The sequence below is a fragment of the Periplaneta americana genome, chromosome 8 (genome assembly GCF_040183065.1).
Source record: "Periplaneta americana isolate PAMFEO1 chromosome 8, P.americana_PAMFEO1_priV1, whole genome shotgun sequence".
Lineage (NCBI taxonomy): Eukaryota > Metazoa > Arthropoda > Insecta > Blattodea > Blattidae > Periplaneta > Periplaneta americana.
In genome coordinates, this window is record NC_091124.1 from 83,996,416 (window position 1) to 84,013,052 (window position 16,637).

At 41.2% G+C, this 16,637-nt stretch overlaps 1 protein-coding gene and 1 long non-coding RNA gene across 2 annotated transcripts in view; one reads left to right on the forward strand and one right to left on the reverse strand.

Moving 5' to 3' along the window:
- Positions 1-16,637, reverse strand: part of LOC138704835 (uncharacterized) — a 412,725-nt gene that overhangs the window by 181,216 nt on the left and 214,872 nt on the right. The gene's annotated exons all lie outside the window — the stretch shown is intronic.
- LOC138704828 (retinol dehydrogenase 16-like) overlaps positions 1-16,637 on the forward strand; it is a 65,076-nt gene that overhangs the window by 33,708 nt on the left and 14,731 nt on the right. Inside the window, exons 4-5 of the mRNA XM_069833124.1 lie at positions 14,179-14,311; positions 16,114-16,225. Of these exons, the coding sequence (XP_069689225.1) occupies positions 14,179-14,311; positions 16,114-16,225 (245 nt within the window). The remainder of the gene's footprint in view (positions 1-14,178; positions 14,312-16,113; positions 16,226-16,637) is intronic.

Sequence of the window (16,637 nt, forward strand, 5' to 3'; positions counted from 1 at the left end):
CAAAAAATCTTTATATTATGGTCCAACACGGCAGATAATTCTTGATTAAAGAAATGCAGTTTTACGATTTATTGCGCTACAGAATTGATAAAATAATAAGACAATATTATACATTTCATGTTCCTGCAAAGTGTATCTGGCTCAACAAAATAGTAACATTTCGTATCTTGTGAGAGAAGAGAAGAGAAGAGAAGAGAAGAGAAGAGAAGAGAAGAGAAGAGAAGAGAAGAGAAGAGAAGAGAAGAGAAGAGAAGAGAAGAGAAGAGAAGAGAAGAGAAGAGAAGAGAAGAGAAGAGAAGAGAAGAGAAGAGAAGAGAAGAGAAGAGAAGAGAGAAGAGAGAAGAGAGAAGAGAGAGAGAGAGAAGAGAGAGAAGAGAAGAGAAGAGAGAAGAGAAGAGAGAAGAGAAGAGAAGAGAAGAGAAGAGAAGAGAAGAGAAGAGAAGAGAAGAGAAGAGAAGAGAAGAGAAGAGAAGAGAAGAGAAGAGAAGAGAAGAGAAGAGAAGAGAAGAGAGAAGAGAGAGAGAGAAGAGAAGAGAGAGAGAGAAGAGAGAGAGAGAGAAGAGAGAAGAGAAAGAGAAGAGAAGAAGAGAAGAGAAGAGAAGAGAAGAGAAGAGAAGAGAGAAGAGAAGAGAGAAGAGAAGAGAGAGAGAAGAGAGAAGAGAAGAGAGAAGAGAAGAAGAGAAGAGAAGAAGAGAAGAGAAGAGAAGAGAAGAGAAGAGAAGAGAAGAGAAGAGAAGAGAAGAGAAGAGAAGAGAAGAGAAGAGAAGAGAAGAGAAGAGAATTATGTTGAAAATATATTGGTAACAATTATTATGAATATCAACAACTATTATAGAAAAATATTTCATTTTAACTTTTTCCTTATCAACAATTAAAAGTCTCATGAATACCTATAAAGTGTGTAAAAGTTTTTCGTTCTTCAGAATATTGATTTGCTATTTAACTTCTGAGGGACAGATTTATTTTTATTTATGAAGCTGAAAGTTTGAATGGTTTGCATTAAATTTATATTACTACGATGAAAAGGAAAGTGCAAGTAATTTATAATAACTGTTGGCATTTAATGGATATTATGTTGACAAGAAATAGTTTTCTTTGTCTTTATTAACAGTACGTTTCAGAAGACAACAAATTAAGTTTTCAGTAGTTTGTCTATATCTGTAGGCTTCTTGTCAGGTTTGAGTGACTTGGTTGATATTTATCATGCACCTGAAAGCAGCACAGTCTGGCGCAGGTCGGCAGGCCTTTCGGGTCACTCTTAGGACTGTTTGGGAGTCACGTGCAACCACACTGCCTGCCTGCTTGTGAGGGAAGGTTGCAGGCGGGCGAACGATACGAAGCGTAAGCCCGCTCACGGACGTAAACAGTCATGGGCAATCCTGATAGACATTTTGCCTGTCTCTAGAACCCGTACAACCTCTCATATTCTACCCGAGCCTATTTCTAGCTAATGCATATGACAGGTGAAATGAAGGAAGAAGATAGTGTTTATAAAGTAATAGAGGCAAACGGGAGTACCCCAGAAAATTTGTCGTAACGCCTGCTTTGTCCACATATTCCATCACAACATGTCCGATGATTGAAACCAGGCGACCAGGATGGTGACCAGCGCGTTAGCTTCAGTAACTGTACAAAAACATTTCTTATGTACAGTATGTGCGTAAATAGGTCTATATAAACATATACAGAACGTGAATAATGTAGAGACAATACTGTCTGTAGTCAATATTGTGTTTGCTTCGTGCCAGACGCAGGTATTGCAGGTTCACTAAATGAGTTGTAAGGAATTTTCCTTTAATTTGCAAGGACAAAATATGAACGAACGAACGAATGAATAGATAAACATATAAATAAACAAACAGATAAACAAATAAACACACAAACAAGCAAGCAAACAAAAGAAGCACGCATACAAACACACATACACCCACAAAGAGCACACATACAGAAACGCACAAACACACACACACCTACAAATACACAATCACAATAACAAACACAAACTTTCAAACAAAACAAGTAAACAAATAAACAAAAGAAATAAATATCAAATACAAGCGCAAAGTTCGTCCTCCGCAATAAGAAGAGAACATCGTTAAGCAAGTCAAGGTTTTTTTAGTAGGTTATTTTACGAAGATTTATCAACATCTTCGGTTATGTAGCGTCTGAATGAGATAAAGGTGATAATGCCGGTGAAATGAGTCCGGGGTCGAGCACCGAAAGTTACCCAGCATTTGCTCATATTGGGTTGAGGGAAAACCCCGGAAAAAACCTCAAATAGGTAACTTGCCCCGACCGGGAATCGAACCCGGACCACCTGGTTCCGCGGCCAGACGCGCTAACCGTTACTCCACAGGTGTGGACGACGACTATGTAATACATTTCATAATTAAGTGTTTAATTCTATCTAATTCGTTCTTGCGTGGAAAATCGGATTAATCATGAATATAGTGAAGCAGTAATTAGGAGAGGGAGAGACCGATTTATTAGCGAAGTGATATCTCCATATTTTTATTACATGTATTCGCGGGGATGTTCTGGCGACTTCGTTAGAATTAGCTTCCCACACAGGTGTTTCGTCACTTGTCAGCATCGGACAGATTTAGGGCCACCTTGAGCGGGGTTTCGTATAGAGACTCGATGAAGCATAAAACCCTAAAGTTAGACTGGACCCGTGGGAATGATACTGCCAAGCTTGGGTTTTCCAAAGAACGGGTATTCTTGTGAGATATACAAACTAATTTGAGGTTATGGGAAATCCAAAGTCTAAATTTAGAGATGACATATTTCGCGCCCAATAAGAAGAGATCTTGGTCCAGCTTATGAGGTCACTTTGGACCAATAGGGAATAGATTTTAGGCCAGTTAGTGACGTAGTTTTTAACCAATAGAATAGTTAGTTTTAGCGTAGGATAGGTTTTTATAAATAAGGGTGACGGGGAGCGGAGATAACGACTACTATTCCGCCGCGGAGCGGAGATCATAAAAACAACTTCACATCGTGTCGGCGGCCCTACATACAGGGCACAAGCACAAGATCTCATCGTGTCGGCGGCCCTACATACAGGGCAGAATAACTACTTCGTTTCGTGTCGATAGGATAACTACTTTTCTTCGAGTAGACGGCGCGACATCTTTTTTTTGTGTCGGCGGCCCAACTTAATAGTCTTTCTTCAGGCGAAGACTCGATAGATTGAACTTTGTCATCGGCAATACTACTCGCCAACATTTAGGAGCTTCGTGTCGTAGTGTACGGGACAGAGTATTGAATTTATAGTATCGGATAGAGCTTATTCAGAGCTGCAACTGAGTCGATACAGAATTGCGACCAACGATTGAAGTATAAATCAGCCGGAAATACATACTCTAGGGTTTACCAAGTGAATACGACAATAAACTTATAGTTTTGGAATTTACACTGCCTTTTATATAAGTAGCCGGCTTGCGATTATTCCCGACATCAACCTACACCACAACCGTACCTCGGCTACCCTGAGTGAATCTCACGCAACATCGAGACGCACCCACCCTCAAATGGCGCCCAACGTGTGGTCACAATAACCACTCACCCTCAAATGGCTTCCAACGTGGGAACTCAATAACGACCCCACCCACAAATGGCGCTTTCCAACGTGGGGCTCGAAGGAAGACAACTGTTCCAGTGACCGGCCCCGGGTGCGAACACAGCACCAAACAACGCGGAGGACCGGACGGAGCATTTCAGCCCTGCATAGCCGAGGAACGACGCTGGAAGGCGGGAACAGAACCAAGCCATCGCGACATCACGACAACACTAGAGAAGACAACACGGGGACCACCAGAGAAGGCGACTCGGAGAGGCGGTGGCAAGTATGAATAGAAGATGAATATATGTGTATATATGTATATGATATTTTGGGGGAATAATTATAAAGTGTATATGTTTCAATTTCTGGTGTGATATTTTGGGTATATATATGTATTTTTTTTGTGTGTGATATTTTGGGGGAAAGAGTGAAATAAGTGTATTGCGTAATTTGTTGGAAGTGAGTCGAGTGCAAATGCAGGCCTAGTTAGATTATTATTGGGAAAGCAAGCGTCGGATAGATGACAGAGTAGCATATAGATGATACTACGTAGCCATAGGAGTAAGGTAGTTAGGAAAATACGAGAAAGACGAGGAAATAGAAACAAGGGAACCATGGAGCAAAGGAAGGACGAGGAAATTATGGAAATTAGGGAGGAGGTCGAGAATAACGCAGGACAAGAAATAGAGGGAGAGCGATCGGTGGAAAAGCAACAGAGTAGAGACAGTGGCAAAGGGAAAATGACGCTAGAACAGTTATGGGAGCAGATGAGACAATTCATGGAAAATAAATTAGACAACAATTCAAGGGAAAGTAGAGAACAAATAAAACAAATGGAAACTAAATTAGAAAATAACTCGAGGGAAAGTAGAGAACAAATAAAGCAAATGGAAAATAAATTAGACAACAATTCAAGGGAAAGTAGAGAACAAATAAAACAAATGGAAAATAGATTGGGGGAAAGTTCGAGAGAGATTAGAGATCATATTGCAAAATTAGCGGAGAGAGGAAACAAGATGGAGGACAAAATAGAGAAGCTAGAGGGGAAATTAGCCGAGAATGGGATCGGAATGGAGAACCAATTGAAGATAGCTATGGATAGGATGTCAGAAAGTATGAAGGATTTAGAAGTTAGAGTTAGAGATAGCACTACTAGAGAGAATAGCGACCTAAAATCAGCTGTTGAGGAAACGATAGTGGAGAAGGTTCGAGAAATTCAGAATTCGGTGGAAGAGAAAATAGGTGAAATGGATCAGGAAGTGGACGGTCTCAAGCGAGCCATAAAGAATAAAGAAAGGGCGGATAACGAATGTTTGGAAGAATTAAGAAGTAAATTAAACTCAATAAACGACGTACTAAATGGGGGTAGTCCCGCAAATTTAAGCGGACATAGCAGCTCGGACCGTGCAGTTTCTAGACAAGAGGGCACAAGTGAGAGCCCGGCATCAGGTAGCAACATAAATGTAAGACATGTTAACAATAGTGTTGGTGAGGAATGTCAGACCTCACGGGATGATGTGCGTAGTGAGTTGATAAATGTAAACGACAAGGCATATTTAGGCCGTCCCCAGTACCCCACTCACATTTTGAATGAGATTGGTTACCCTATTTTTGATGAGGTTGAATTTTCAAACCCACATAACTACATAAGTGAGCTAGAAACGTACTTTAGAGTAAGAGGGGTGCCGGATGACTTAAAAATGACTGTCGTACGAAAGAGCCTAAAGAGCCGACCACTCAACTGGGCGCTAGTGGCCCTAGGGGATAAGGTCACTTATGAGGAATTCAGAGAAAAATTCTCGGAGAGATACTGGGGACAAAGACAACAACAAAGAATTAGGAAGGAAATTAATCAGAGCAGGTTTGACGCGGGAAGAGGCGTCTCTATGATAGATTATTTTCTTGAAATTGTTAAGAAAGGGAAAAGCCTCAATCCGCCAATACCGGATTCAGAGCTGATCCAAACTGTGATTTCGCAGTATCCCGAGAACATAAGATATAATCTGATCGTAGCAGGGCCCCGAGACTTCGGGGAAACAATAGATTTATTGACTGCACTGGATGGTTCGGACGCCACGCACTATGAATGTAGTGGACAGGCAGATTATGAACATGGCAAAGGAAAGGGTTCAAGCCCCACCGACCAGAAAGCGGGGAAGGGGGCAAGTACGGCCTTTTCATCCCCAAAGACAGGAGCCCAAAATCAGAGTAACTGGGGTGGTGACAGGAGCCCCAACAATGCATATAGTCGATACCATAATGGCCATAACGGAGGGAAAAGTCCCAACAGGGAGAGAAGGATTGACCCGCCCTTTGGGGGTCCTTACAATAATAGTAGGAATAACCAGAGTAGTCATAACAGGATGAGGAACGATCGAGGAGGTGTTGGTCCCGTGCGTAGGGTTAACCACATACGATGGTACACGGGAAGACAAGAAAATGGAAATAATAGGCTTAGAACCCAACCACACTGGCTTAGGAACAGAAATTACAGACAGGGATTCTGGCAGCCTAATTTTAGCAGGGGACCGCAAAATCGAGGTGATTGGAGGAGACAGGAGCAGGAGAGAGATAGGCGAGACGTCCTACAAGAAATGGCCTCACAAGGGTGCAATAGGCCACCTACACAGTGTAACGTGGGACAAAGCAGGAATAGAGACATGAACGGACGTCAGCAAAGTCCGGTCAGAATGAATATGGGCCGGGAGCCTATAAATTGTAGAAATAGAGACGAGGTAGCAGCGGAACCGACTGCATCGCACTCGGGAAACTGCTAGACAGAAGTCTCAAGGGTTCGGAGATTTCTGTAGCTAAGTGCAGTAAGCCACTGTCAAAAGAATCCACCAACGCGGTAAGCGTGAAGAGACAGAGCGAGATTACTAACCCAGAGTTAGAAAATAATGGGACTTATGTATTGCCTTATATAGATGCCAAAATATTTGGGATAAAGTGTTGTGTGTTGTTGGACTCGGGCTCCACAAATAACGTATGCAGCTTGGAATTTTTTCAAAAGGTTAGGGATTCAGGAATAAAACTGCAAACGTTACCCATATGTTCATTGTACTGTGCGGGCGCCCTAAGCAAGATGAAGGAAAAGGTAAAATATCAAGTATGGTTCGAGTTAGAGTGCGGAGACGTGAAATTAAATGCTATTTTTCTTGTGATACAAAGGTTGACTACCGACATCATTATTGGAGTAGAAAGCTTCTATGAATGGCACGCGCTATTAGATTTCAGGGAAAACAGACTAGGGGTTACGGCAGGTAACGGCAGTGTAGGCCACGTCCCATTCAGTAGGGATAGCTCTAGACCGGAACTAGACGAAAGGACCGCGGAAGAGATAGGATTACAGGAAGAGTTATTTTTCGTAGAGCATCTAAAAATTTGTAAGAATGTAATTATAGAGGTTAATCCGTGGGAAGGTAACGAGGTAACTAGGGGAGTGTGTCAAGTAGGCTGCGGAGAATGCGAGTTATGTATCGGCGAATTAGTCCAGGCGAGACAAATAGGACGTAATCTCATTAGCGGTAGGGCCAGATATTGTAATGAGATTTCGCCGGGCGATCTTAGGCAGGTAGTCGCGTCTAACAATAGGAAGACAGGTACTTTCGAAATAGTGAGAGATAAAGTTAACCAGGCACACGGCCTGAGTGAGTGTGAAAGAAAACGCCTAATGGATGTTGTAGGTAGCCATTTAAATGTCTTTTCAGACGCGCCGGGTCTGTGTAGAGTGTATACACACAAAATTAAGGTGGTAGGAATGGAGGAATTTCGGCATAAATGTAGACCCATCCCCCTATCTTTAAGGGATCAGGCAGACGAAGTCATAAATGATATGTTAAAAGACGGAGTTATAGAAGTATCGGACTCGCCTTACGTAAATGCATTGTGCTGGGTTAGGAAGCCCAATGGAAGCTTAAGAGTAACGATCGATGCCCGACACGTTAACTCGTTTTCAGTGAAAGATAATTTCAGGACGGAGTCAGTGGACACTTTGTTAGGCCGTATCAGTGACTGTTCTATATTCACTAGTTTAGACTTGACCAGTTCGTATTGGCAGATTCCGCTGGACGAGGACTCGAGAAAATTCACAGCGTTCCTACATAACGGGAAAGTTTATCAGTATACCCGATGCCCATTCGGCATCGCGAGTTCGGGATCTGCGCTACTAAGGGCACTTGACATAATTTTTGGTGATTCGACGAAAGGTTTACTGGCACAGTACATTGACGATTTTCTTATATATGGCAATAATGTTGATAGGCATATTAGGGATATTGATTTTGTACTTACTAAATTGAGAGAGGCTGGTATGACAGTCAAGCTGGGGAAAACAGCATTTTTTAAAGTTGAGACAGTTTTCCTGGGTTACGTAATTTCGTCTGACGGAATTAGACCGGACCAAGAGAGAATTCAGAGCATTTCGAGGATCCCGCCGCCGCGGAACCGGAAACAGGTTCGTAGATATCTAGGTATCCTACAATACCAGAATCGGTTTCTCGTCAATTATGCTAAGCATGTAGCCCCACTCAGAGCATTGTTGAAGAAGGATACACCCTTCAGGTGGGGGTCGGCAGAGCAGGAAGCATTCGATCGAACGAAACTGCTTTTTGCCGACTCAATTCTGTTGGAAAGGCCTAACGACAGCCTACCTTTTCAGATTTATACGGATGCGTCTTCATATGGATATGGAGCAATTCTATGTCAGACAGATGAAGATAATAAGCGACATGTGATTGCCACAGCTTCTAGGGGACTGTCGCGTACCGAAAGCAACGCATCAATCACGGAACTAGAGATTTCTGCTGTGTACTTCGCACTACAGAAGTTCCGTCAGTATATCTTTAATAGGCAGATCATCATATTTACTGACCATGTAAGCCTAGCTTTTCTGAGTAGATGCAAATTGACGAACTCTAGAATATCTAGATATGTGCACGAGATTTTGGCTCATGATGTGACGATTAGACATATTCCGGGGGCAGACAATATTTTTGGTGATTGTCTCTCTCGTTTGAATTCCAAATCGGGGCTACCGGAAACTATCACCGCCCCCGCGTACGAAATTGCCGTGATGAAAATTGATTCCACGAGGAATGGAGCTCTGACGGGAAAATTTCGGAAAATTGCAGATTTGCAGCAGGAGGATTCCACGATAAGGGCCTTAATGGACAAAGCTAGAGAAATCTCACAGGTGAAAGACGAAGTGTATGGATTGCGCTCTGGTACCTTGTATAAATTGCATGGTAGGGATATCCAGAAGTGGAAGATATACATACCTGCGAGTATGGAGAATGAACTTATAAATAACTTTCACCTATCTATGTGTCACTCTGGGAGTGATAGGATCATTTTAACTATGTCAGAATCATTTTATATTAAGCAACTGTCAAAGAAGGTTAGAAGGGTAATATCTCGTTGCGAGGTCTGCCAGAGGGCGAAACCTCTAAATGTAAGGTATGACAATGTTCCACAGGTCATTATCAGGGGTAAAAAGAATGAACTTGTAGCAGTGGACGAACACGGTCCAATGCCCACATCGTCCTTCGGACACAGGTACATATTTGTTACGTACGATGTGTTCACAAAATTTGTAAAGATTTACCCTTTAAGAAATATCTCTAGCAAGTTGTGTGCTGACAAGCTGGTTGGAGACTACATACCGACTTACGGTCCGGTAACAGCGGTGCTCAGTGACAATGTGTCGGTACATAAATCGAAAGTGTTTTGCAAAAGGCTGGAAGATGCGGGCGTGAAACTATACAATTGCTCCGCATACTTTCCCAGCGGTAATCCCTGCGAAAGAGCGCTTAGGGATATATCATTGTACCTCCGTATTCTGTGTCACCGAAACCATAAGGACTGGTTTAGGCAATGTGAGGTGATTGAGAGAGTCATGAACCACTCTATTAATCCAACGACCGGAATAGCTCCGATCAAACTTATGTTAGGGATCGATCCCGATCCTATGATAAAGAGTTTGCCGCAGGCAATACAGGAGGGTGAGCCTCCTAGTGCGGAACTACTGTGTAAACTAGCTTTCGACCGAATCAGGAAAAAGGCTGAGTATAGACTCGGTAAAGTTAAAAGATATCGCCACAAATGGGAGCCCACACCCGGCGATCTGGTATTGCTAAGGGACGTGAAGTTATCTTCCGCCCTCAGAGGACGTTACTCACGCATGGAGCTACTGTACAAAGGTCCCTACGAAATTAAGAGTAAATACGGAGACCATACTTTCGAATTGGTAGAAAGGGGAAAAAGTAAACCTGTTGGAAGGTACCACAAGCAACTCTTGCGGCCTTTCAAACAGGAGAGGCTAGGAGGCAGGAATGAGAAAGAGTAGGATGGTTAGTCTCACGCGTACAGCTAGGTGAACCTGTACAGGGCGGCTGGTACAACCAAGCACGCAGAGTGTGTAATTGATCAATTAATAAATAAATGTAAATAGGTGAATGAATGGTATTGTACATATGTAAATGTGGATATAAATTGTACATTGTTGTGCTTATTGTGTGAGAGTTGTGTACATAGAAAGGCTTGTGAAGATATATGTAATATTTATTGTAATTGTTTGTAGTGACATTGTAATCTCACTGTATTGTAAATAATGTGTTACCGGCTGATCGCGTGGGGGAACTATGAGGCTAGTTATAGGCAGAAAGCGGGGACATCTCATAACATTGGAAACTCTTTCGGGAATTTCCAATGGTTACGTAGATGGGCATTTGAAGCAGTAATTAGGAGAGGGAGAGACCGATTTATTAGCGAAGTGATATCTCCATATTTTTATTACATGTATTCGCGGGGATGTTCTGGCGACTTCGTTAGAATTAGCTTCCCACACAGGTGTTTCGTCACTTGTCAGCATCGGACAGATTTAGGGCCACCTTGAGCGGGGTTTCGTATAGAGACTCGATGAAGCATAAAACCCTAAAGTTAGACTGGACCCGTGGGAATGATACTGCCAAGCTTGGGTTTTCCAAAGAACGGGTATTCTTGTGAGATATACAAACTAATTTGAGGTTATGGGAAATCCAAAGTCTAAATTTAGAGATGACATATTTCGCGCCCAATAAGAAGAGATCTTGGTCCAGCTTATGAGGTCACTTTGGACCAATAGGGAATAGATTTTAGGCCAGTTAGTGACGTAGTTTTTAACCAATAGAATAGTTAGTTTTAGCGTAGGATAGGTTTTTATAAATAAGGGTGACGGGGAGCGGAGATAACGACTACTATTCCGCCGCGGAGCGGAGATCATAAAAACAACTTCACATCGTGTCGGCGGCCCTACATACAGGGCACAAGCACAAGATCTCATCGTGTCGGCGGCCCTACATACAGGGCAGAATAACTACTTCGTTTCGTGTCGATAGGATAACTACTTTTCTTCGAGTAGACGGCGCGACATCTTTTTTTTGTGTCGGCGGCCCAACTTAATAGTCTTTCTTCAGGCGAAGACTCGATAGATTGAACTTTGTCATCGGCAATACTACTCGCCAACATTTAGGAGCTTCGTGTCGTAGTGTACGGGACAGAGTATTGAATTTATAGTATCGGATAGAGCTTATTCAGAGCTGCAACTGAGTCGATACAGAATTGCGACCAACGATTGAAGTATAAATCAGCCGGAAATACATACTCTAGGGTTTACCAAGTGAATACGACAATAAACTTATAGTTTTGGAATTTACACTGCCTTTTATATAAGTAGCCGGCTTGCGATTATTCCCGACATCAACCTACACCACAACCGTACCTCGGCTACCCTGAGTGAATCTCACGCAACATCGAGACGCACCCACCCTCAAATGGCGCCCAACGTGTGGTCACAATAACCACTCACCCTCAAATGGCTTCCAACGTGGGAACTCAATAACGACCCCACCCACAATAGTAACACAAGAAAACATTTCTTCATTGAATCCAATGCCTATCTTTTTACTAACCAATTTCCGTATTAACAGACTGTACCAAAAGAATGTGGAAAGCGCGTTGAAATACGACAAAAATCACATTACATATGATGGCGGAGTAATACATTTTGCATCAAGCATTTGGTTATCTCCTAATTGTTCTTATCTCAGTTTAGAATGAAAGTTGTTTTGTACAAGTAAGACTATTTGCCGGTTGCCAGTCTACCTGAATTTACGTGTGCAATAGTGGGAAGAGTTCGTGGGTGCTGTGAAAGCGGCGTTTCCCTTTATGAAATCTGTTTCTGAATGTAAATTCCGGTCAGGAACCTAAAGAAAATGTCTAAATTAATATGTTTAGATTCATTTCTGTGAGTGATGACTAGAGCTAGGATTTTTATGTAGTATCACTTAGCAAAATATGTACATACTCTAAACACGTAGTGAAAAACAGTGAAGTATGTTGTAAAATATGTAAAATAAGAAAAATATGTAATATCACATATTTAATTATTATTTTGTTAGTTACAACACTCAAAACATAATGTCTTGGAATATTGGCAATTTCTTGCGAGATGGCATCTCTCAGTGTTGTTGGAAGTGTCAGGAAAACTCGTTCTTTAAGGTAACCCCACAACCAAAAGTCGGCTCGATTGAAACTGGAGATCGGGGAGGCCACATTATTGGAAAGTGCCTACTGATGACACAATCGTCAAACATCTGCGTAATTAATTATTTTGCAGGGATGAAGATGTGGTGTGGAGCGCCATCTTGCATGAGGATTATGTTTTCCATATCGTGATTCCTAAGTCTAGGGATGACAAAGTTCTGTAACATGATGTGGTAGAGCTCTCCGTTTCCTGTAACAGTCTGTCTTATTCTATTATTGTCCACACCTGTGGAGTAACGGTTAGCGCGTCCGGCCGGGAAACCAGGTGGCCCGGGTTCGATTCCCTGTCGGGGCAAGTTACCTGGTTGAGGTTTTTCGCGGTTTTCCCTCAACCAAATATGGGCAAATTCTGGGTAATTTTCGGTGCTGGCCCCGGACTCATTTCACCGGCATTATCACTTTCATCTCATTCAGACGCTAAATAACTTAAGATGTTGATAAAACGTCGTAAAATAACATACTAAGAAGTTAATGGTGGAGTTGACACGCGTAATTGAGGTTCGTTTTCCGATCAAAGTCATCAGTAGGCACTTTCCAACAATGTGGATTTAAATTCGGCCGACTTTTGGTTGTGGGGTTACCTTAAAGAACGAATTTTTCTGACACATCCAACAACACTGAAAGATGCCATCTCGCAAGAAATTGCCAATATTCCAAGACATTATCTGCAAAATGCTGTGCATGAAGTCGCAGAACGACGTACGTTGAACAAGAGAAAGACGGATATCTTCCCCATGTTTTGTAAACCCCGTTATTTGCCCAACACAGTGATGTTTTTGTTTTTTCCCTATCTCAAATATTATAATATTTATAGCGGTTTAATATTTGAACTGACTTTTGAAATACCGTATATCAGACAAATATACATTAATACTAATTTAATTACCTATTCAGAATATTTCTTGATTTTAAATTTTATTTCAAACATATTATAATTTCTTAATAATTTTTAGCCTATGTAATTCGAAATTATGTTATATAATTTTAGTCCATAATCAAGACAGTATATTTTTACCAGCAGTTGTGGTGCATTTTGCCCCTTCTTGTAGTGTTTTATTTTATTTTATTTTATTTTATTTTATTGGAGAAGAAAGTCAATAATATATATATATATATATATATATATATATATATATATATATATATATTTATATATATTTATTTATTTATTTAAAATTGGTTCCAATTGCATTTCATTTTTGACAACACGTTGTCCCAAATGTTCCAGCTTCAGTACTAGTACTTACGAAACTTTCAACATCAAATATACCTAGACAGGCAGAACAGTGAATAGAAGATGGAAAAAGTAAACAAGCCATTGCCTGTTCCCCCACCTCCTATACTGCGCTATCAGTTAACCTGTATCACCCCGACTGGGACCTCAACTTTGAATTCTAGTTATGATACATCATTATTACGAACTTATATGCCTACTGTTACTACGAGTAGATATAATAACTCAAGCCTCAAAAGCCTCTTAAGAGCTTCGCCACTGGTCAGTATTCACTGCCGTACGTTATGAGAACATTTTATAGTAGTGTATCAAAAATTAAACTCAAATGAACGAAATTTATATACGAAAGGTGAATACAGATTAACAACTAACATCAAAATTATCTTGCACAATTTAATTTTAATAATATCAATGTGAATTTCGAAAATGTGTTGTCATAATATTAGGTATACGCATTAATTTCATTATAATTCGCGGATGCTCGTGTAAAGGGGGTTAAGTCAAATTTTAAGGTATGTAAATTTCTCTCCTTTGATAATGAACAAAACCACTTTATCACAAAATAAGGAGCACTGTAACTGCATCATAGATGGAAGAACGACTTAACCCCTTTAACACAAGAGAGAAGTAATTGTAGATAGTTCAAAAACACACTTATTCCAGTTTAGCCAAATCATACTTAACTCCCTTTACCGAGCACCCGCGAATTAAGATGAAGATTTTCTTTATTTTGCAAAGAAAAATAAATTACTTATGTTTACCGATATTATTATGCTGTACTCATTTGTTTCTCTAGGTTATATCACAAGTCCACTACTGACAAGTTACAGTATGTCCAAACATGCTGGAATATCCTTATCAAATGGCTTGCGACAAGAATTTATGAAATGGTCTATATCGGTGCATACCATAGAACCGTGGATTTACAGGTAAATAATTTTGTGTCTGTATAACTATTAGAAGTTAAATATAATACAACGTCGTTTAAATGAAGTGAACGAACAGATATCGGAACCAATCTCTGGCTTGGCGACAGTTGCACGACCGTTACAATGCTTGGGTGAGGGGTTTAGTGAGGCAAGATTGCTGTGACCAGGTTGTATTCTGAAAGCAATCATTGTCTTCCTTCGGGATAGACCAACATGTAACATAAGCTAACTCACGACTAATGTTTTCAGTTCAGGTAATCCTGCTAGTGCGGATAAGGAAATGTGACGTACGCCAAACTGAACCACACTCTACCTGGTTGCCACGTAATACCACCACCTATGTTGCCACTCGTCAGATCGTAAAGGTGATTGAGTTGATCGGTGGGCGCAGTGGAAGCTAAGTGCATAGGGCAATCAATAAATAGAATAATGAATGCATATGTTCAGCAACAAATGGTCTACGTCCCGTCTTAGTTCGGCCACTGTTTCATTTACAGTTGCAAAATTCTCGTTTAGTTTGTCGAAATCGGCTTTAACTTCATCTTTCACGATGGTAACAATTTCATCCACATGAGTCGAAACGCTACCAATTTGTGTAGTGGTCATTTTTACTTCACTTATGTCGCCTTTCACTCCGCTTATGTCGCTTTTCACTTCACTTATGTCGTTTTTCACTTCACTGATGTCGTTTTTCACTTCACTGAAGTGTTTATTCATGTTGTAAATGTCGCTTCTCACTTCCCTAATATGCTTGTTCATTTCTGTGATGGCTTGCAGGATCTGCTGTAGCTTCTCCATTATGTCCACAATACCCCACTCCTGACACCAGTGTAACTTTTTTTCCTGCTTTTACCACCACACCCGTCAACAATGCGACTTTTATTCTTAATGATTCACCCTAAAATAATAGGTATTCCACTCAACACAGTAGTAGTTATTGCACTCCACACAGCGACAATGACAATACATGGGTATTATTGGGAAGAACAACATGTACAACTCCTAATTTCAAATAATATTCACAAGCACTATGTGCAGAACAAGACTGTCAGTTCTCAGTTCACAGTTCCTTCTCCTTGGCTAGTTCATCTAGCTCACTGTTCAAGTTCACTGCACATCGAACTCAGATCTTCCGGATACGCCCCACTTGCCTGGAAGCTGCCTCAGTTACGGACGCACTCAAATTCACTGCACGTCGAACTTATGTCCTCTGGATACGTCGCCGCTGTCCAAGACAAGACTTGAAGACTGACTGAAGACTAACTACTCCGAAGACTGCTCGCACTTTTATTACTAAAGCGTAACATCTCGAATTTTGAGATTCGTGTGGCTTTTCGAACCTTCGAGAGGGATACGCCTCTAGATGTTCCCCCTGCTCTCTCCGCTTAGCGCAGTTACCATAGTCTCCTTTCCACTCGCTCCGTGCCGCGCTACAGCGCCCACCGAAACTCGAGGTTTGTTTCCCCGCGCCTTCCTTCTCGCAGGATGTGCGCGCACAACTCCCGAGGCAACCAGAACGTTCCAGACGGGTACCACAATATGTGTCCACAAATTCACATTTTCTGTTTAAATAGTTAGCGAGGTGTCGGTATACAAGTCTCACTAACGCCTTCGATAAGGGAGGTAGAATGCTAAAAGTCGTCTGGGTTGTCTGCGTTATAACATTGGGTATAGGGCGTACAAAGGCATATTTCCAAGTTTTAGGAAATAAGGACGTCGTAAGCGAAGCTTTGAAAATGTGTGTCAGTTTAAGACTATTTCCAGTAGAAATATTACTGTGTACATTTTTTATTATATTTCAGAACAGACATAATGAATGATGATAAAATAGATTCGATTATTCAAAAGAACTGGGACAATACTGCGAAGAAGGTCCAAGAAGAATATGGAGAAGGATACATCGACAAAATTAAGGTATGGTAACATGATAGTGGTAGTGGTATTGTCGGCGGCGGCGGCGGCGGCGGCGCTGGTGGTGGTAGTAGTAGTAGTAGTAGTAGTAGTAGTAGTAGTAGTTGGTAGTAGTAGCAGCAGCAGTAGCAGTAGTAGTAGTACTAAATATAGGCAGTCATTATGGGATTTATTTATTATTATGGAACGAATAAGAAAGAATTACGAGCTTGTAACATTTTATGTAGAGTTCATTCAGTTCACTTCAAATTACAATGAGTTCGTGAGATAGCCCTTCCTTTTTTTAAAGGTACTATGTAGAGTATATAGAAAAAACAGTCGCGATCAGCCGATAAGGGGTGGTCTCTCCACCTTGGAGATTGGGCGAAGGGGTAACAACCCATCATCGTAAAAAAACAGCTTGTTACGAATACCC